Raw genomic sequence first — 22,809 nt, forward strand, 5'->3', positions numbered from 1 at the left:
TTAACACTAGAGGTGCACAAATCGGTTTAAAACTCAAAACCGGTTTGGGTTAAAACCAGTTCGGTTTGGTCAATAAAAGTCAAAACCGGTTTATAATTGGTTTCGTTTCGGGTTGAAACCGGTTTTTTTACCATGCTACGATAGGTTTCGGTTCGGGTTTTGACCGGTTTCGGTTCTGTTAACCGGTTTGGAACTGGTTTTGGTGAAGAAAATAACAAACCGGTTCCAACCTACTATTTAAATCGGTTCCAAACCGGTTTCTACATAATCGGTTTCAAACCGGTTCAATTTCGGGGTTCAGTTTCGGTTTGATTTTCTAGCCGGTTCGGTTAACCGGTTTATTTGTCCACCTCTAATTAACACTGTGGTATTGTATTTGAAATTCAAGAACATTAAATGTTTTATTTTTGGAACTAGATGTTGTAAAATGGAAGCAATTTAGTCATAGAACATTAGAATGTCTCATTTTAGAAACAATGAAGTTCTGCTGACTTATTTCTTTTGGAAAGAAGACGAAAGGAATAAAGGAAAGTGAAGTTTTGGACTAATTTCATACTACAAATTATTCCTTTATTGAAAAAAAAAGGAACTTTGATTCTTATAATTTAAACTTTAATTCATTGAGCAATCATAATTCATATCATACGAATCATATATATTATTCAAATAATCGCATTTCTAATTTCCATAATCATTATAGATTTGCACTTGATTTCACTTACAATTATGACGCGTGAAATCGTAAAACATGTATTTCTTATATGTGAAATCAAGTGTAAATCTACAGTGAGTATGTGATCGAGATTACTCTTGACGATACATGTGAAAGTTAAGAGTGTCATTTAGTAGATAACAATATGAATTATTATCTTGAAATGAGTCATATTGTCATTTGCCAAAAGAATTTGGAAATTAATAGCAAAAAATTGTAAACATTTTTATTTTAGGTGTATTTAAGGTGGTGTCTATTTCTAATGTACCATAAAATTAGTTCTTAGTATTATGGTTTATGTTCCTCATCTACTTAATCATTGAATTACTTGTGACAGGGCAAGATGCTAGGATATATGCTAAACCGACTACTAATGTACGTCTTAATACTATTTATCAACATTAATCTCCTTAAAATGTTTATTAGAAACTTAGAAAAACAAGTTGTGTAACTTGGATTAAACATTGATTGTGTCCAGATTGTTGCTTGCATATGCATATCCGGCTTATGAATGCTTCAAATCTATAGAGAAAAACAAACCAGATGTGGAACAACTTCGCTTTTGGTGCCAGTACTGGTATTGTATTTTATTGATGTTACTCTCGTATTACAACACACGTTATATAATCTTAATTATTAAAAGTTTAAAACCATAATCCTAATGTTTTCAGGATAATAATTGCTGCCATGATCGTATGGGATCCGTTTGGTGATGCCTTAATTGGATGGTAAGTGTGCAACAAAATCTAATACAATTTTGATTGGATATTGTATTAGGTATTCATTTTTATTCATTCATAAAAAAAATTTCTCTAGAAATTTTATATTTAAGATATACCATACAAGTCACTTGGCCAAAATGATGATAGCTCTTATAATATAACATAGGCTTAAACGAACGAACGAACGATCACAAATGGGGCATGCTCATGTTCGTTCATTTAACTTTAACGAAAAAACAATTGAACATGAACAATTAACCGAATGGGTTTTTCTTGTCCGTATTCGTTCGTTAATAAAATGAATGTGCTCGTATTCCTTTGTTAACATAAACCATTGTTCACGAACGTAAATATGTGAACATAATTGAACCTATATGAAGAACATAGCCGAACGAAGACCAATTAAAAGTAAACATGAACATCAATCTGTTTCCCTTAAAACCTTAATAAAACTAGACTAAATTCTAGTTAAAGATTTTTTAAATTTCATAAAACTAGGCTAAATTGTAATAGACTTAAAAAGAATTATATAAATATATAAACTAACAAATGTAATCTAGCAAACGTAAATCATTGAAACGGTACGAAGATAAATGTATGCACAAAAACAAATTTAAATGAATGAAGGTGACATGTGTTCATGCTCTTTCACTTACGAGCTTCCTATCGAACAGTTTATGAATATTTTACCCAACGTTAGATTCATTTACACACCTAATATAATGTTAACTTTATTTATATTTTGTTTTGTTGTTATTTGTAGGCTGCCTTTGTATAGTGAAGCAAAGTTGGCAATTTGTGTATACTTGTGGTATCCCAAAACAAAGGTAATGTTCCACAACAAAATAACTATGACTTAAAAATGAATTTAGTCTTCATTTTTGTTTGTTTTAATTATTCTAGGGAGCAACGTATCTTTATGGGACATTTGTGAAACCATATTTGTCGAAACATGAATCCGAGATTGACCGTACAATATCACAACTGAAGACTAGGGCTGGAGACTCCGCGTCACTTTACTTCCAAAGGATCTTAGCCTATAGTCAAATTAGGATTGTTGAAGTTGTTCAACTAGTTATGGCACAATCTTTACAAAGGCCCCAACCTGCTCCGGTATGATTCGTTTTTAATATTTTAGTATAAACGAGCAGAGCCCAAGCTCGACTAGGCTCAAGATCAGCTCGTTTTGACATACGAGAGCTTGATCTCGGCTCATTGGTCATTTTTTTCTAATTTGGGTTAAGCTCGTTTATTATTTATTAATCAATTTATTTATATACGTTTTAAATAAAAATACACAGGAAGCGGCCTCTGCGAAGAAACCCGCTAAATGATGAATCTGATACATAAGGGTCATCATCTCCACATGTTAGTCTTCAAGCTGTGATTATGTAGGCATTGTGAGATTGATCCATGTAACATTTTTCTTTGTATATCTATATATTTATTTATTTATGAAACTACACCTGATATTCGTGTATTAAACGGGTTGTAAACAAACACTTTCTTTTACGTGTTGATGATTAAGATACTATCAGTGTCTAATAACAAACACTACTAGAGAAGTGAGTATAAATTACTGACTACTGACGCAATTGAACTGAGCGAGCAGTATTTAATACCATAATTAAATGAGCAAAATGTTCAATTGAAATATTTAATAACCATAAAAATTTCACCTAATTGACATAAAGTGGTGAATCAATGATGTATCTAGTGTTGCCGGTTAAAAAAATAGTGTTGATGTGTTTATATTCACGGGTTGGACTTTTGACAAGTACTAACTGTTGGAATTTCGTATGCCCGAGACACGTATTTAGATTAATGTGGCTAACTGTGTTTGATCCAAGTCGGGTCATACCCAATAACGAGCTAGATAGACACCGGATTGTATTTGTTTAAGATGTGATCTTTAAACGAATACCAAACACAAAATTCAGGAAATCGGTTTTCTGAAAATTGCACTTGAAAAATTAAAATAAATAATTTGGATTATTTATTTATTTAATTATTTAATTGGTTAAATAATTAAGGAAAGATTATAAAATTGTTTTATAATTGTGTAGGCTAGTTTTATATATATATATATATAATAAAACAAAAAAAAAAGAAAAGAGGGTGTGGCCGGTTGGGTGGGACCCACCACCACCCCAACAAGCCAATCTTCTAACTTAGACTCTTGGTTAATTTTCTTGATATAACCCACTAGCCTACACATGCAATCTTGCTCCTTGCCTTTCAAATTTAAAGTGGTGCAAAAACTCTCTCCCTTCCCTTTTGAATCTTTCGGCAGAAACAAGAAGAAAAGGAGGGCTTGGGTGCTCGGTTTTTTCGTGTTCTCGTCCTAACACTCGTTCGGTGTTGCTCATGGGTATAAACTACTTGAGGCATCCTACTCTTGGAGGCTAGCCCATCATCCTCTTCATCACAACCTACTCTTTTAAGGTAAAAGAGTTATTTTACATTTTACATATTGTTAGCCTATTTGTTATTGTAGATTGATTCTATTTCGGGTTTTAGCTTTGTAACATAATGGTATGTTTCATAAAATTAACAATAGGTTGTTAATATTTTCATGCTTCCGTTGCTAAATTAGTGAAAAAGTTTCAACTAATACTCTAAAATAGATGCTAAAACCCAACAATTGGCATCAAGAGCCGGTTACAAGGACGTAGGTTTTCTTTTAGTTTTTCCCCTTTTGGTTTTATAAAATTAACATATATGAGATTTTATAAAACCAAGATTTTAACATATGGATGTTAAAGTTCAAAAAAAAAAGAAAGGTTGGTTGTAATGGGCCGTGGGGTTGTAATGGGCCGAAGCCCATTGGGCCGCCGGGTTTTATTGGGCCGAAGCCCAATATTTTTGATAGTTGGGCCGAAGCCCAATAAGAGCCACAAGGGGTTTTTTAGTTTTTAAATATATATGTGGATATGCATATTTTGTAAGTTAGTCCCTAAACCGAGCCTAGACCGATGTGGATGTTGTGATTATGTGTTGTGATTTAATTTTATTATTATTCATTTGGAATGTAATAGTAATTAGGGCTTGTATTTATTTTACAAATGGTTGTAATAGTAAATAGGTTGTTTGTAATTTTCTTCATTTTTAGACCAAATGTATTAGGATATATTTGTTGTAAATTGAAGAATTACAAGTTTTGGTGAATTGGGCCTATTGGGCTTATTTGGGTTAATTGGGCCTCACAAGCCCATTTTGGGATTCAAAGCCCATTAAAGCCCAAATTCACCTTTTGGTCCCAAGGAAGCTTATGGAAGTCCAAGGCCCACTAAGAAGCCCAAGTTGAAATCACAACAAGATTGAAGAGGAGACACTTGAAGCATTGGGATGCAAGATCAAGTGGAAGCATATCACTCATCCTTGTGTCATGTTATGTCCCTTAGGATCGGACTAGGACACACACTTGGTTCGGCCAACAAGTGTGGTCCGCTTAGAGGCTCGTGTTTATGGTTTGCTTATGGTGTTTGCATGCTTGTATGATTATGTTTGATTGTGTTTGAATGGTAGATATATGATATCAATCCGTCACATAGATCATTTAAAACAAGCATATAAAATGGGTTCTAATAATTATTGGTAATTGACGTGACACGTAGTATTTATAAAATAATTAAATAGCCGTCTCACGCCTATAATAAAAATGGTTTTATTATAATTAGAACCGGTGAAAATCGTTTTCATATAACCGTGTTACTAAATGCATGTTAGAACATGGTAAAAGTTTCCTAATCTAGAATAAGGAAAACTAAAATCCCTTTTATAAAAATAAACGAGTTTAACACAATCCTTTTGTGTAACACTCAAATTATTAAGGATCTCTTAGCGGGATAAAGGTCACCAAACCGCTATGGGTGAACTAATAAGTTTGGGGTGGGTTTGACATATAAGTGGGATAAAGGTCACCTAACCACTTATGTGTTAATCTCACATGTTGACACAAGTAGGACGACTCGAATTGGAAGCCACGTGATAAAGGTCACTTAAGCGTGGAATACAATTGTGTTGATGGGATAAACTTGCCGACACGAAATATGATTTCGGATGGTCCCATAAAGGTCTAGAAGTTGCAAAGGGTTGCAATTGTCAAAAGTTGACTACCTTGATAAATCGAACAACGGGATAAAGGTCACCTAACTGGAGTTTGGTTTATCGTTGGATTCTAGAATTTAATTATTAATTTTAATTTGGTAAAGGGTAATTAATAATTAAATTGAGTTAAATACTAATTTGAACCTTGTAAAATTTGTAGATGGCCGCTAATAACGCTCCTCAAAACAATCTTATACCACCGGTCTCCAATTTGTCTTTATGATCCATATTAGACAAGGATCGCTTAAATCACCATAACTTTATGGACTGGTACCGCAATTTAAGAATAGTTCTTAAATAAGAGAAACGGTACTATGTTCTAGAAGAACCAATTCCCGACGAACCCGATATAAATGATACCAATGCCTACCTAAACTGGACTAAGCACGAAGAGGATTCGATCCAAGTGTCGTGCTTAATGCTCGGGACTATGATTCCCGAACTCTAGAAGGACTTTGAACTCCATACCACCTACGACATGATCACACAGTTGAAGGAAATGTTCCTTCAACAAGCAAGAGTGGAAAGGTTCGAAACGGTTCGATCCTTACATGCTTGTAGGATGGAGGAAAACCAGTTCGTTTCCTCGTATGTGCTCAAGATGAAGAGTCACATAGATCGCCTCGAGAGGCTTAATTGTCCCATCTCGAAGAAGTTAGCCACGGATTTGATCCTAAATGGGCTAACTAAGCGCTTTGAGACGTTTGTTATGAATTATAACATGTAAGGGTGGGACAAGAGCATTGGGGAGCTTCACGTAATGCTTAAGACGGCCGAGGCGGGAATGGGCAAGAAAGTCTCGCCCGTTCTCATGATCAATAAGGGAGGAAGTAGGAAGAGGCAACACCCGGAGCCTAAGGCAAATGTTGCCAAAGGAAAGGGTCATGCGAAGGGTAAAGGGAAGGGGGAGGTGGTTGAAACCCCGAAGTTTAAGCCAAAGAAGCAAGCGGTTGCTTCAGTCGATTCATGCTTTGAGTGTGGAAAGGTGGGACATTGGAAACAAAACTGTCCCACCTATCTCAAACAATTGAAGGATAAGAGGGAAACTGGGCAACCCTCAGGTACATCTTTCATGATTCATATTAACTTGAATGTTATTTCTTCTAACACTTGGGTATTAGATACAGGGTGTGGAACTCATATTTGCAATTTGTTGCAGGGGTTCAGGAGAAATAAGGAATTCAAGAAAGGGGACACAAGTCTCTACATGGGCAACGGAGCAAGAGTTGATGTCGAAGCTCGTGGAGACTTTGTATTAAAATTTCCAAATGGTTTGGAAATAATTTTGTATAACACTTTGTATGCTCCTAGTTTGACTAGGAATATTATGTCGGTGTCCCTTTTAAGACAATATGGATATGAATTATGTTTTGTTAATGATGGTATTTGTGTATCTATGAATAATGTCTTTTATTTTAAGGCGATGCCGTATAATGGCATTTACGAATTAGTTCATGATAACACAATCATTGACAATACATTGTATCAATCAAGTTCTAAACGACTCAAATCTGATTTGAGTAATACTTATTTATGGCATTATCGCCTTGGTCACATTAACAAAGATCGCATCCATACACTACAAAAGAGAGGTCTTTTGGAATCAAATGAAAGTGTTTCATTTGATAAGTGCGAGTCTTGTATGTTAGGAAAAATGACCAAGAAACCCTTTACTGGTACAAGTGAAAGGGCAAAAGATTTATTAGGGATCATACATTCGGATGTATATGGACCTTTTAAGACAATGACCAGAAATGGTGAAAGGTACTTCATTGCCTTTATTGACGACTTCAGTCGGTATGGGTATGTGTATTTGTTGAGGAACAAAGACGAAGCCTTTGAAATGTTCAAAGTCTTCCAGAATGAAGTACAGAATCAACTGAACAAAACAATCAAAGTACTTCGATCGGATCGAGGAGGTGAATATTTAAATGATGACTTCCAAGAGCATCTTAGAAGTTGTGGGATAGTCTCGCAACTTACTCCACCCGGGACACCGCAACACAATGGTGTGTCCGAGAGGAGAAATCGAACCTTATTAGATATGGTTTGATCTATGATGGCTAGAAGCAATCTACCTCCGTCTTTCTGGGGTTTCGCACTGATCTACGCGGCTTGTATTTTAAATATGGCCCCAACCAAGAAAGTGGACAAAACACCTTTCGAGATATGGCATGGAAAGGTTCCATGCTATCACACTTAAAGGTATGGGGTTGTGAGGCTTATGTCAAGAACAACACCCAAAGCAAACTCGAAAGCAGATCCACTAAGTGTATCTTTGTAGGGTATCCCAAAGATTGTTTGGGGTATTAATTCTATAACCTTAACGAGAAAAAGGTATTTATTGCTCGGAAGGCTGAGTTTCTAGAAACTAAGTTCCTTATGGAAGGAACTAACAGAACTGTGGAACTCGAGGAGGATCGAGAACCGCAGACTGATACACGTTTGGTTGACACTAGCATTCAACAAGAGGTTGTTGAAGATGATCAAATAGTTGATCAAGACACACAAAACGTTCGTAGGTCCGGTAGAGTTAGTCATCCACCAGATAGATATGAATTTTTCATAGATGGATGCTATGTAGTAGATTCCAATGAGCCTACTACCTACCGTGATGCAATTTCACAATCTGATTGTGACAAATGGCTTGAAGCCATGAACGTTGAGATGCAATCCATGCATGACAACCAAGTATGGGATTTGGTTGAACCACCACTGAACTCCAAGCCAGTTGGAAGTAAGTGGGTTTTCAAGAAGAAAACAGACATGCACGGAAATTTGGATACTTACAAGGCAAGACTTGTAGCAAAAAGGTTTCACTCAGACTCAAGGGGTTGATTATGATGAAACTTTTTCGCAAGGATACTGTTTGCCATAGCTGCATATTATGACTATGAGATATGGAAAATGGATGTCAAAACGGCTTTCGTTAATGGACATCTTGAGGAAGATGTCTATATGGTTCAGCCAGAAGGTTTTGTCGATCCGCAGCATCCTAACAAAGTATGCAAATTAAAGAAATCCATTTATGGATTAAAACAAGCATCTCAAAGCTGGAACCGTCGATTTGATGAAGAAGTTAAGAACTTCGGATTCATAAAAAATGGCGATGAAGCTTGTGTGTATAAGAAAGCTAGTGGGAGTATCATTACCTTTCTCGTGTTATATGTAGATGACATATTATTATTTGGGAATGACATTCCAACCATGGAAGGTATTAAGTCATGGCTTGGAAGTTGTTTCTCTATTAAGGATCTTGGTGAGGCCGCCTATATTTTGGGAATAAAGATCTATAGAGATAGATCGAGGCGGTTAATTGGTTTGAACCAAAGTGCATACATAGAGAAGATCTTGAAAAGGTTCAAGACGGAAAACTCTAAGAAAGGCTTGGTGCCTATTCAGAGGGGGACAGTATTAGATACATCTCAATGTCCCAACTCTAAGGAAGAGTAAGACAGGATGAATAGTATCCCATATGCTTCGGCTATTGGATCCATCATGTATGCTATGATATACACTAGACCGGATGTGTCATGCGCTCTGAGGATGACAAGTAGATTTCAACATAATCCAGGAAACAGCCATTGGATGGCAGTTAAGAGTATACTGAAATACCTTAGAAGGACTAAGGATATGTTTCTGATATACGGATCGGGTGAGGAAGAACTCCTAGTAAAAGGTTACACGGATGCGAGTTTCCAAACTGATCGAGATGATTCTCGATCACAATTGGATATGTCTTTGTTTTGAACGGTGGAGTGGTATCATGGAAGAGTTCCAAGCAAGATGTGGTGGCCTTATCCACCACAGAATCTGAGTACATCGCCGCTTCATTGGCAGCACAAGAAGCTGCATGGATAAGGAAGTTTATTGCCGATCTAGGGGTAGTCCGTACCATTCAGGACCCTCTAGAAATTTTTTGTGATAACGAGGGTGCGATTGCTCAAATCAAGGAACCCCGTGCACATCAAAAGACTAGGCACATTGAGCGGAGATTCAACTACATAAGGGATGAAGTTGAAAAGAGAAAGATATGTATTCACAAGGTTCATACCGATCAAAATTTGGCGGACCCACTTACGAAGCTCCTGGAACGGCCAAAACATGAGAGTCACGTTTGTGCCTTAGGACTTCGATATTCTAGTGAGTGGATTTGATCGAGTTAGTATAGATTTTGTAAAGGAACGGATGTAAGTAGATTTTAATATAATTATGGATTAATTATATATTAAGTTATGTTCCATATTAGCATGTTTAATCCATGAATAATTTGATTATTCTAAACGTCCGTAGTCGATCATATTTGTGGGAGCAAATAATTTGATTATTATGAACTAGGATTGGTTGATATTCATAAGATGAATATAGAGCATAGGTTTGCTGCCAAGGTTCATAGATATTTGTTAGGTACAAATATTGGACTGACCCGCTCTCAAAACTTTACTACATGGAGACTTTGTGACTGATCATAAGTAAATTTTGAGTAAAGAAGAATATCATGGTATCCTCTGACCTGAGATACATATCGGATCTTGATATTTACCAAGTATGATACTTTGGCTTAGTTCTTTGCTGTTCTAAAACATGGCAGTGTGTAAGGCTAAGTACAGGTAGAGTATAAGGTAACTGTGAAAGACGTATGTAATCAAGACGGGATTTGTCCCTCTTATTCGTTGAGAGTTATATGTCTAAGGCATGATAAGTTAAATCAACAGAGAATGATCGTTCTATGTCTTTGGATTTAACATGACATCTGCGACAAAAGGATAGATGATTGATTCACCTAAATCATTTTCAAGTAAGGTACTTGAAGAGGATGATGTTATTGAATGGCACTTCGTCAAACACATTAGGGGTGGTGGACCGAGTTAGGCGGGATTCACCACTAGCATTAATTGTCTACGTATCTCGTGCAAGTGGGAGATTGTTGGAATTTCGTATGCCCGAGACAAGTATTTAGATTAATGTGGCTAACTGTGTTTGATCCAAGTCGGGTCATACCCAATAACGAGCTAGATAGACACCGGATTGTATTTGTTTAAGATGTGATCTTTAAACGAATACCGAACACAAAATTCAGGAAATCGGTTTTCTGAAAATTGCACTTGAAAAATTAAAATAAATAATTTGGATTATTTATTTATTTAATTATTTAATTGGTTAAATAATTAAGGAAAGATTATAAAATTGTTTAATAATTGTGTAGGCTAGTTTTATATATATATATATATATGATATATATATATATATATATAATAAAACAAAAAAAAAGAAAAGAGGGTGTGGCCGGTTGGGTGGGACCCACCACCACCCCAACAAGCCAATCTTCTAACTTAGACTCTTGGTTAATTTTCTTGATATAACCTACTAGCCTACACATGCAATCTTGCTCCTTGTCTTTCAAATTTTAAAGTGGTGCAAAAACTCTCTCCCTCCCCCTTTGAATCTTTCGGCCGAGCAAGAAGAAAAGGAGGGCTCGGGTGCTCGGTTTTTTCGTGTTCTCGTCCTAACACTCGTTTGGTGTTGCTCGTGGGTATAAACTACTTGAGGCATCCTACTCTTGGAGGCTAGCCCATCATCCTCTTCATCACAACCTACTCTTTTAAAGTAAAAGAGTTATTTTACATTTTACATATTGTTAGCCTATTTGTTATTGTAGATTGATCCTATTTCGGGTTTTAGCTTTGTAACATAATGGCATGTTTCATAAAATTAACAATAGGTTGTTAATATTTTCATGCTTCCGTTGCTAAATTAGTGAAAAAGTTTCAACTAATACTCTAAAATAGATGCTAAAACCCGACACTAACCAAATCTAGTATGCATATTGAAGAGGTAGATCCCAGCAGAGCCCAGTTGGACCCGCAAGACTCACCTCAAAGAGGGACGTCTGCGCAGTTGAACCCGCAAGACTCACCTTCAACAGGGACGTCTGCGCAAAGGCTAAACTCGCAACCCCTTGATGAGGGACGTCTGCGCAGAAACCAACTGGGCCCGCAGGACCCACATGCTCAGAGACGTGACGTCCTTACGCGCAGTACGCAAGCTGTTCCCGCAGGAAAAGCCTCCCAATGGTGAAGTACTCCGCCTGTTCCCGCAGCTGCGGATACAAGCCATCAGGGAAGGCTACCTGCGCAGCAAGGCTACACGCACAAGGCACTTAACTCTTAAATAATTCAGTAATGTCACCTGAAGAAGGAGTGAGCAAGCCGGGAACACTCCCGCACAAAGCCGGGAAAACTCCCGCCCAAATAAACCAGTCCGTACGATACTGGAGGATCTTTTGTACTGTACCTGACGAGGTATGGACAAAAGATCTGACCAAAGATACGACAGCTCACTGACAACAGTATGACGAGTAGCACGCTCTTGTACTGTATGTCACTATTAGCCGCCGCCTACTCACCAACCTGTCGGAGGACGTGTATAGCCTGCAGTTGGTGGAACATGAATAGTACACAGCCGGCCTGGTCACTATCAGCCGCTGCCTACCCACCAACCACCAGCATAGCATGTGCGTAGCCCACAGTTGGCAGAACAGGAACACTATTCAGCCGGCTGTACCTGCTTGGAAACCTACCTTCGGCTATAAATACTCCAACACCTTGGAATGGTATCATCTTATCTCATATCTCATATCTTGATATATTACCTGATATCTGCTCTAGTCATTCTCTTAATATACACTTATATTCAAGAGCAATCTAGTCTGATTCTCACGCCGGAGGGTGGTCACAAGGAGGTACCCCCCTTCTCAGTGACGAGCTCACGGTGTCTGTTTTGCAGGTTATCAGAAGAACCATCTTCGCCGGATCTAACCCCTCGTGGGAAACATCTATTTAACCCCCAGATCGTCCATAATCTGCCCGGGGTCGATTAGTGTTTCTTCATTGGCGACATCCGTGCATAAAAGCTAGAACTTATTCTTTTTCAGTTTTTTCAAACTTCTGGAAAGATGGTTAAGGTTACTCCGTTGCCAAAGCCAGCGAATAACCAAGAAACCTCGGTAACCACAACCCCAGCTACTGGGGGAACACCGGCGAATACACACATTTTACGAACACTACCCCGGTTACCCAAGCCGGGGCAAATGCAGTAAATTTTACGAACACTACCCCGGTTACCCGAGCCGGGGCAAGTGCAGTAAACAATCCTCCCCTGGGATTCATTGATACCCAGGTGAAAAGACAACAGACGAGGCCCCCCCGCCAAACACTTGAACAAGTTAAAGCGTGGACGGAAAAACGTCAAAGGGAATTCCAAGCTGAGTTGGATGAACGCTTGCGTTTACTCCAACAGGCTGACGAATTCGGAAGCACTCAACAGCTCAACATGAGCAATGAGTGCGAGTACTTGGACGATGATTCGGAGGAATCCGACACCGACGCAAACCCTCGCCATAGGGCGAAAGGGAAGCGTAAGGAAACGGACTTCCAACCGAGAAGGAATTTTTGAGAAACCTTCAAACCAAAAAACGCGGGTGGAAACCCACGTGACTTCTCTAAAACCTTCAGACCAACCGCTGCAAATGCGGGAACCTCCAAGTTTGCAAGGGACATTGCGGAAGCAATCGCCCCAAGAAGTGCCAAACAGATGTCAAACATCGGCACCTATGATGGTATATCTGACCCAGACGATCATTTGAACAGATTCATAGCGGGGGCAACCGTCAGCAACTGGACGGAACCCACGTGGTGTTATATGTTCCAGATGACGCTGGTTGGAGCAGCCAGAGCGTGGTTCGACCGTCTACCGGTTCACCACATCTACGATTGGGCAGACTTCCAACAGAAGTTTAGCCAACACTTCAGCCAACAAAGAAAGTATACCGAAGAGCAATGGACAATCCTCAATTGCATTCGAGAGGAAGTTGAATCTTTGCTAGACTTCATCACTCGCTTCAACTCAAAGAAGCTAAGTCTGGGTAATATTAGCGAAGATCTTGTTCGCGCTGCTTTCATCCAGGGCACAAAAGACCCAGAGCTCATCCGCACCTTAACGGGTAAAGATGGCATGCCATCCACAAGGGATGCCATCATGACAGCAGCTAAACGCTTCGCGGAAACGGAAAAGCAACTGGGTAGAGATCTTCCCCAAAGCACAAACCTCTACACCCAAAAAACAAGAGAAAACAATGTTCTTACCGCCCGACTAAACAAAAAGAGGAAGCTAGGCATTTGGCAGTCAAGGGTAAACTTTGACACCTCATCCGGCTCGCACCCTCGGTTGGGCGGAAAGGATAACATGCCGTCGTCAAACCGGAACTCCAGATGGACGCCACTCACCAAAAGCGTCACCGAGATAATCGACACCGAGAGACTCCCATGGCCAAAGGCTCCAATAATCCGAGAGCGTCACAACGCTGATCAGAGCAAATTCTGTGACTTCCACTGGACAAGAGGCCACAACACCGAGGAATGCGTAGACTTGAAGGACATCGTCGAAGCATTTGTCAGAGATGGGACGCTCACGCACCTCGTGGCGTAATGAACGCTGAGCAGGCTAATGCGTGTAGAACCCCAGTTGGGGAAAACACGAATAAAACTGCAGCTTCAATGTCGGAAACTACATACTGCGTAAACAACGAGATTCCGAACCAAGTGCATATCGGCTCGAAAGGCTCGATGACACTCCCAAGAACATGGAAGGGAGCTCAATTACACAGTCTGCATGTAGATTAATTCCAAACTTGTAAAAGAAAAGGCCCAGAGCCACTTCTAATGGAAATTATTCTCCTTATCACATTGACGCTGATGGTCTTACATTTATACTTAATGAACTTTCCACACTGATATGCCGGTCTTCACCGCATACATAAGTGGGAAAACAAGTCGTTGCATGTGGAAGGCGGCAAAACCCGCATAAACACAAAAAACGGCAAGAATTTCTAAGGAAAAGATGAGGAAAGCCTTCACGCAGGTCAGTCATAGGTAAAGTTTGATCATCCTACTAAATGAAAGTGCCGGTCCTAACTGCACAAATCATGATAGAGGACACCGAACTAACCTATTGACAACCGCGCGTCGAACGGTTAATTTATTCAAAACACTGATATGCCGGTTTTCACCGCATAAATAAGTGAAAAGAAGTCGTTGCGTGTGGAAGGCGGCAAAACCCGCATAAACACAAAAAACGGCAAGAATTTCTAAGGAAAACCTTCACGCAGGTCAGCCATAGGTAAAGTTTGGTCATCCTACTAAATGCAAGTGACGGTTTTACCCGCACAATCATGATAGAGGAAACTGAACTTTAACCTATCGACAACCGCGCGTCGAACGGTTAACCTATTCAGAACACTTAGAAAATATCTTCAAGGAAAAAATGAGGAAAACCTCAACGCATGTCATATATAGGTAAAGTTTAGCCATCCTACTAAGTGCAACTGACGGTCTTACCCGCACAATCACGAAAGAGGAAACAAAACTTTAACCTATTATCTGCCACGTTGATAGGTTAACTTATTCAAAGTACTTAAGAAATTGTTAAGTTAAACTACAGTATGCACAAGCGAATCATACATTGTTTATGCGGCAAAACAAGTGCCAAATTAAACTATAATATGCATGAGCAAGTCGTACAACGTTTATAAAGTAAGAGTGACGGTCCTACCCGCACAAAGGATTTACATTCTATAAAAATTCAAGTATTACAAGAATGGCCGGGTATCTACCCGCCTACAAGAGTGTAAATCTATACAAAAACATAAACCTATCCTAACAGTGGAAAGGGATCTAAAGGTTCAAGCTTCAGGACCACTTCCTCCAAACCCACTTGTACCCGCACCATCACTTGGCTGTGGCGGTTCAAGGAAGGTCTTGAGAATGGTTAACCCATCATCAGCAGCAGCAACTTCGTTCACCTTCTCCACCACTGGATGCGGGAAGGCAGCATACTGGTTCACTGCTTGGTCATAAGCAGCTTCAGTATCCACATCATATAAAGGGAAGTTGGAAGGCGGGATGCCCTTCTCAACGAACCCTAGACCAAGCAGGAAGCCAGCCTTTTCCCCATCCTCATGAGAAGCGTTGAGGGCTGCGCTCATGGCATCGTCGTATGATGTGTCCGTGAAGACCCGATGCACAACCTACAAGAAAAAATACAAGTATCAAAACCTTTTCTTAGTGCAAAGAAAAGCGTAAAGACGTTATGAAGCTAAGCTTACCTGCGACAACGCTTCTCGTAGAAGCCATTCCTTGGTAACCAGAGCCTCCTGGAGGGCAGCTTGAGCTTGGTTACGAGCGCGTTCGGCTTCACTTTTGTTAAGGTTGGCAAGCAACACTTCTTTAGCCGCAGCCTCTTCGACGCCCTTTAGCTTACGCTCAGAATGGTCAAGCACGCCCCTCTGGTCCAAGATCTCTTGGAGCTTCTTGGCGTCTTCCATGGCCAAGGCATCATGAGCCTGCTGGAGCCTCTCTAATTTGGCTTTAAGCTCCTCATTCTCGGTGCGTAGAGGCTCAGCAACAGCTTCAGCCCTGGTGGCCCTCTCAGTTGCGTTCCGAGCGGTTTCCTTAGCTAACCGAAGCTGTTCGTTAACAGCTTGGACAGCCTTGGAACGGGCCTCGAGACGGGCCTGAACTTCAACTTCAAGGGCCTTGAAGGCCTTCTCCTTCTCCGCAGCAACGGCGGAGAGCCTCCTGTTCTCCTCCCGGACAGCCCGCGCTTGAGCTACTTCTTGGATACGAGCTGCTTTTAACTTGTCGTTTTCACGACAAAGCAGCTCGACGCGCGGCTGCATCCGGGCTAGGAGAATCCGGAGCTCATTTGTCAACCTACCCTCCTGGTAGCTTGACATTGCTTCCCCCAGCGCCCCCCTTGGGGCGGCGTGGCGCGCCCATTCGACGCATTCTACAGGCGTCCGAAGGGTTGTTCCTCGGCGGATGTTCCATCGTGGAACATACACTTCATTGGAATCCGACACTGCAAAAGCAAAAAGCAGTTAGGAAAAGATGATAAAAAAATATATATATATAAAATAAAATAATAAAAAGGCCAAAATAACCCTACGCACCTGTAGGGTCGACGACAGGCCTGTAGCCGCCAAACCCATCACCCGAACCTAACGGATATCCATCCAAGAGGTCAGGCAGATGGGAAGGAGGCAGAGATTGGCTTGACGCCCCAAAACCGGACATACCTGAAGGACCGACCGTAGTCGCCGGCGCCGGAGGAGGCATAGTGGAGGCCGCCGTGGTAGAAACCAATGGAGGTGAACTCACCGAAGGTGAACTCACAACCGCGGCCGCGGCTGTGGAAGAATCCACAGAAACACTCACCGCCGGCTCAGTGAAGGAATCAGTGAATATGGCACTGACAGCCGGCGGGGACGTCGTCACAGTTGGAACAGTTGGCTCAACCGTGTGAGCAACTGAACCAACAACTGAAGCAGGCGTAGTCGCCTGGGTCATCGCCTCAGGTAGGTTGGCCAAGCCTACCGTCATGGGTCCGGAGGTGCTCCTCCCCGCTCCACCCTGGAATGCGGTAGCATCCAGGCCTGCACAAAGAAGACATAAGTATAACGGCGGAAAGCTATGCAGTTAAGAAAGGAAGTTTATACTTACGGGTCCTTTTGAGCTTGAAGGTGCGAACAGGCGGGGATGAACCCGATGGAGCCGGCCTCTTCATACCGGTCACCGTCGTCGTCCTGGGCTGCTCGGAGGTGACAGTCGTCTCAGCCTCCGGAGCAGTGGTCTCAACACCACCTGGGTTCCCCGCCGCCTCCTCGCTCTCGGTCTCCGAGTTTGACCGGTTCCCCTGATCGGCGGTGGAGGCAACCTTCGCCTTGCCCTTTCCGCCAGCAGCCTTCTTCTTCCGCGTCAAGAAAGGACCGTCTGCGGATTCCTCATCAGAAGATGACAGAATTAGAGGAATTCCGGCAGAGGTTTCAGCATTGAGAGGGCGAGGGTTAAATAACTCCTTACCTGGCCGCGTGGCGCTCAGAATCGGGTGGCCCGGCGGGTAGACCTCCACAAACCGATCCCTCGTTTGCTCCAAGATGGGCAACTCGTTCTCATCAAGAGCATGGGTACCCATCCGAGCGGGACCATCAGCTTCCCGCGGGTATAGAAGCGATTGCAAATCGTTTCCCTCTGAAAAAAGAAAAAACAGTTTAGCGGAAAAACCCTAAATCAGCAAAAAGATGTGAAGCATACCGTAAGGGATAGAGTTCAAACCGTATTCAAGGACGATGGGAATCTGCGGCGCCTCCGCCCCAGCATTCTTCCACACCCGGCTTATCCCGAGCATCACCATCCCGGACTCCGCAAAGCGGTAAACCGGAGACTGGATCCGGGAAATCTTGGCGAACCATTCCGCCTCCTCATAGTTGGAGGCGTGAAGGTTCGGGAGAGCTCTCCCGTTCTTAAACGTCATCGCTATCGGGACGACGCGAGCGGAGATATAGAAGAACTCCCGCTTCCAAGACCGAAGACTGCGCTCGGTTGCGCAGATCTTCAGACCCTTGATCCGATTGACCAAGGTATACCACCCCTGGATGCACCTCCAAGAATAGAAGATCATCAGGCGGTCGACATGGGGCTCCATGCCCAGAATGAGGCACACCCATTCAAAATGGCGGATCTTTGCGATCGCCATTGGGTGTACCTCCGTCAGGTGCACACCGTGTCTCTCCAGAACACGGTATACAAACTTCGTCAATGGGAACCTGAGATTCCCATAGATGAAGAATGCAGCATACACCCCTATTTTGCCCTTGGGGGCATCATACACCGTCTGGTGTGGCTCAGGAAACTCAGGCTCGAAAGGCTAGAGCATGAACTTCTTGACGATATACTGATACTGGCCGACGGGAAGAGCACACTGGCACTCGCCAGCAGTACTCTTATCGTCCTTATCAGAAGTGGACGACGGATTCTCGACGAACACGTCAGACTCCTCGGCAGTAGCCTCAACATCATGGGAAGAAGACATTCTGGAAGGATGAAAGGCAACGATTTCAGGAGAATGCTCGACAGAAAGGTTAGAGTATTCGCCGGAAATCGCTTGAAGAAGAAAGAAGTGAAAGTGTGGATTAAGATGCACTCTCTCCCCCTTTATATACTCATCGCAATAAATGCGATGAATTTAATGCGGAAGAGAGAGAAATCGCAGGTACAATGAAACTATGACACGTGGCAAAGAGCAAGCGGGCAACAGCTGTTGAAAGGACGCGTGCCATAAATTTCGCTGCCACGCGCCCGAAAACTCGCGCCCACGCGCCTGAAAAAGCGTCTAGAATGACCATATACTGTCACGTCGCCATAACTTCCTGCACGTCCTGAAACTGTCAGAAGAAACCGTCGGACTACTCAACCGTCCTTTCAACAGTTGGGACTGTTCTTATCCTTTCACCAACTCTTCGAAATTCAAAAAAAATTCAAAAAGATTCAAAAGTAAGCGGGAATATACCCCTTACCTTGGCAACCAAGTAACTATAAGACAGGTGCGAGTACAGTGTTAAGGCAAAACCCTTCACATACTTAGCACCTGCAGGGAATTGAAGCCAAGAATACCTCGGAAACCAAGTAACCATAAGACGGGTGCGGGTACAGTGTCAAGGCAAAACCCTTCACATACTTAGCACCCGCAGGGAATTGAAGCCAGGAATACCTTGGAAGTAAAGTAACTATAAGACAAGTGCGGGTACAGTGTCAAGGCGAAACCCTTCACATACCTAGCACTATGCAGGGAATTGAAACCAAGAAGGATCTCCTGGGCCATGCTTGCGGAAACGGGAATAACATCCCCGCATAGCGGGAACATCGAGAACTAGATTGTTTGAAGCTCCAAGATGGAATTGGTTGTTTAACATAATTGATCACTATGTTCAAAATTACCAAAACCTCATGGAGAATCTACACAACTGGAACTCAATGCTCCTGACTTGCGAGGAGGTTACAGACCTACCCGCATCATACCCAAAGATCAAGCAGAAAAGTCGGGAATTTCTACACGTGACATTAGGACTTCCGCGGGAAGAATCCCCATGGAAAACCTTAAAACTAAACCCTTTTCAAAACCCTTTGCTTAAGTCCAAAAGTTCACCTCACTTATTAACAATTCATGAGAAGAACATTGGACTGGGGGGACTTAAAGAGGTAGGTCCCAGCAGAGCCCAGTTGGACCCGCAAGACTCACCTCAAAGAGGGACGTCTGCGCAGTTGAACCCGCAAGACTCACCTTCAACAGGGACGTCTGCGCAAAGGCTAAACTCGCAACCCCTTGATGAGGGACGTCTGCGCAAAAACCAACTGGGCCCGCAGGACCCACCATGCTCAGAGACGTGACGTCCTTACGCGCAGTACGCAAGCTGTTCCCGCAGGAAAAGCCTCCCAATGGTGAAGTACTCCGCCTGTTCCCGCAGCTGCGGATACAAGCCATCAGTGAAGGCTACCTGCGCAGCAAGGCTACACGCACAAGGCACTTAACTCTTAAATAATTCAGTAATGTCACCTGAAGAAGGAGTGAGCAAGCCGGGAACACTCCCGCACAAAGTCGGGAAAACTCCCGCCCAAATAAGCCAGTCCGTACGATACTGGAGGATCTTTTGTACTGTACCTGACGAGGTATGGACAAAGATCTGACCAAAGATACGACAGCTCACTGACAACAGTATGACGAGCAGCACGCTCTTGTACTGTATGTCACTATTAGCCGCTGCCTACTCACCAACCTGTCGGAGGACGTGCATAGCCTGCAGTTGGTGGAACAGGAATAGTACACAGCCGGCCTGGTCACTATCAGCCGCTGCCTACCCACCAACCACCAGCATGGCATGTGCGTAGCCCACAGTTGGCAGAACAGGAACACTATTCAGCCGGCTGTACCTGCTTGGAAACCTACATTCGGCTATAAATACTCCAACACCTTGGAATGGTATCATCTTATCTCATATCTCATATCTTGATATATTACCTGATATCTGCTCTAGTCATTCTCTTAATATACACTTATATTCAAGAGCAATCTAGTCTGATTCTCACGCCGGAGGGTGGTCACAAGGAGGTACCCCCCCTTCTCAGTGACGAGCTCACGGTGTCTGTTTTGCAGGTTATCAGAAGAACCATCTTCGCCGGATCTAACCCCTCGTGGGAAACATCTATTTAACCCCCATATCGTCCATAATCTGCCCGGGGTCGATTAGTGTTTCTTCACATATCAAAGAATGCGAACTCATCATCACTTGTATATGCAAAGTGAGTGTGTGTGCATAGTGGCTTGTTCTTTATAAACCACTAAAAGGTTTGTTCACCAACCTCTATACTTTTGGACAAGTTTATCCATTTCCCTTTTAAGTTTCACATTAAACTAACTAATTTGAGAATCAATATCTTATTCATCTTATCTTAGCTCTATTTTATACACATCTGAGTTCGTAGCAAAACACTCAACATGCATAATTCTCGAGACACAACTTTCAACTATTTTGAGAACGTTTTGTGTAATATTCATGATTCTCTATTCTACGAACTAGTGCATACTCTCATGCCCATTGGAGTGGTTTGGATAATCAAGATACAATGAAACCGCTCAACACAATATGTTAAGATAGTATGTCTTTACAGTTCAACAAAACATTCATTATATAATAGTGAAACCGCTCAACACAACATCTAGTAGGATTAAAACTCTCACAACAAAATAACATTATGCCAAGATAGTGTTTTTCTCTTAAAACATCAACTAATGATGAACGAGTCACAAACAAATCATTAGTACCACACTAGTGATGACCTCACACTTATACAAGATTATATGAACGATGCATAACTTGCTCTTTTTTTCTCTTTCTTCTTGATCTTTTTTTAAGGATCTTAAAGAGATATATGCTAAGTATGTATATATGGAAAACTAAAGCAAAACGGGTGAGAGAATTGGGTTACAAATGCTTCAATTTGTAGGCACAACAACACAAAACCCAGACCAGGGACTAGGTCTTTTACAGTCCCTTCCACGGTTGGTCCGTCTACCATGGGCACCCAACCCACCTAGTCTAGCCTACAGTGTTTGTGAACGCCTGCTTAGTTTTGTCTGTTATTTCAAGACCTTTCCAAAGGGTTAGGACTTGCTCATGAGTTTACAATGTTACTATATAAACTAAATTATTTTCAACATTAATTTTTTTACCATTTTAGTGGGTGTGAGCCTTTGTATGTTGGATATATATATGTGTGTTCTTTCCATTTTTTAAAAGCCAAATCTCTATATTAAGGGATATCTTTATATTCCCTCTAGAAACTTAATAGTTGTTTTGTTCACAATTAATTGAAATCCAAATATCTGGCAAGACAAATTAAATTTTCTTTTGAATTTTAATAAAAGTCCGTTTAACTAAAACCTTGTTAAGTAAATTTTGTTTTAGTTGTCAATCTCTTTAAGAACCTTGTATGTCTTCACGCTTTCGACATATTCGTTAATGTATATTGTTATGCCTTATGATGATTCAGTAAGTGTTCTGGAACATGCACGTGACACATAATCATCAATAATGAACAAGTGACACTGTAAGTCATTTTTTAACTATATCACTATCAAAATTCAAAACCAAAGATCAAAGTTTAAACAGTATGCCTCTAGTCTATACCACCCCTAATCGTACCAACGTATCTTCCTACGTAGTCCCTCTTTATCAGATATTCCATGTTCGAACCCAACTTACACGATTTCCTACCCTTAGTCCCATTGAAGGTCACAAGCACAACACTCACTATGTTGTTTTCAATCTCACCAGTCATTTAGTTAACATGGTATTGACTATGGATGACTATAGGGCTGTTCACGAGTCGAGCATGATCTTGAAGTTAAACGAGCCTTATATCGAGCCAATGAGCCGAGCCATGACCCGAGCAGAGCTTCAAGTTTGGCTCAGTTATAAAAATGAGCAACTCAACTCAGGGTCGTTTCATCAAGTTTCTTTAGCTAGATTTATTCGAGCTTTAATCGAGCAATCCACGAGCACGAGCTTTGAGCCGCAATCTTTTTGAACAGCCGTGGGGATGAGCTCGGTATCGAATCTTTCCCGATCCCAAGTTTCTCAAAAACTCGGTATCAGTACCAAAAATGCCTAGCTCAGTTTCGATACGGGAAAATACCTGCATCGTAAGCAGAAATGCAGTAAAAACTGGTAACGAATTTCCCGTCCCAAATTTCTCATAAGTTGGTATTTGTACTGCAAATGCTCAGCTCCAAACTGATACAAGACAATACCGGTATCGTAGGCAAAAACGCAGTAAGAACTAGCAACGAACTTCCCGATCCCGTATTTCTCAA

The 22,809-nt window shown here is 41.6% G+C and overlaps 2 protein-coding genes across 2 annotated transcripts; both read left to right on the top strand.

The window, feature by feature from the left end:
- The first annotated feature begins 1,055 nt into the window (after window positions 1-1,055).
- Window positions 1,056-5,767, top strand: LOC143564560 (HVA22-like protein i). The gene is made up of 6 exons (XM_077051798.1): window positions 1,056-1,087; window positions 1,191-1,289; window positions 1,384-1,440; window positions 2,198-2,261; window positions 2,338-2,547; window positions 5,705-5,767. Exons 1-6 carry the CDS (start codon window positions 1,056-1,058, stop codon window positions 5,765-5,767), a joined length of 525 nt encoding a protein of 174 aa, XP_076907913.1.
- Window positions 5,768-6,304: 537 nt separating this feature from the next.
- On the top strand, window positions 6,305-6,720 carry LOC143564561 (uncharacterized). Its single transcript, XM_077051799.1, has 2 exons — window positions 6,305-6,605; window positions 6,704-6,720. Exons 1-2 carry the CDS (start codon window positions 6,305-6,307, stop codon window positions 6,718-6,720), a joined length of 318 nt encoding a protein of 105 aa, XP_076907914.1.
- Window positions 6,721-22,809: the final 16,089 nt, after the last annotated feature.

This window comes from Bidens hawaiensis, unplaced genomic scaffold, assembly GCF_021521415.1.
Source record: "Bidens hawaiensis isolate Kalapana, Puna unplaced genomic scaffold, B.hawaiensis_p1.1 tig00022014_1, whole genome shotgun sequence".
In the NCBI taxonomy this organism is placed as follows: Eukaryota; Viridiplantae; Streptophyta; class Magnoliopsida; order Asterales; family Asteraceae; genus Bidens; species Bidens hawaiensis.

Bases quoted from the DNA above. Each gene is read 5' to 3' on its own strand.
- LOC143564561 (XM_077051799.1), top strand. From the start codon at position 6,305: ATGCTTAAGACGGCCGAGGCGGGAATGGGCAAGAAAGTCTCGCCCGTT.
- LOC143564560 (XM_077051798.1), top strand. From the start codon at position 1,056: ATGCTAGGATATATGCTAAACCGACTACTAAT. The intron at 1,441-2,197 runs GTAAGTGTGCAA...TGTTATTTGTAG, and splicing joins GGTGATGCCTTAATTGGATG to GCTGCCTTTGTATAGTGAAG. The intron at 2,548-5,704 runs GTATGATTCGTT...TAAAATTTGTAG, and splicing joins AAAGGCCCCAACCTGCTCCG to ATGGCCGCTAATAACGCTCC.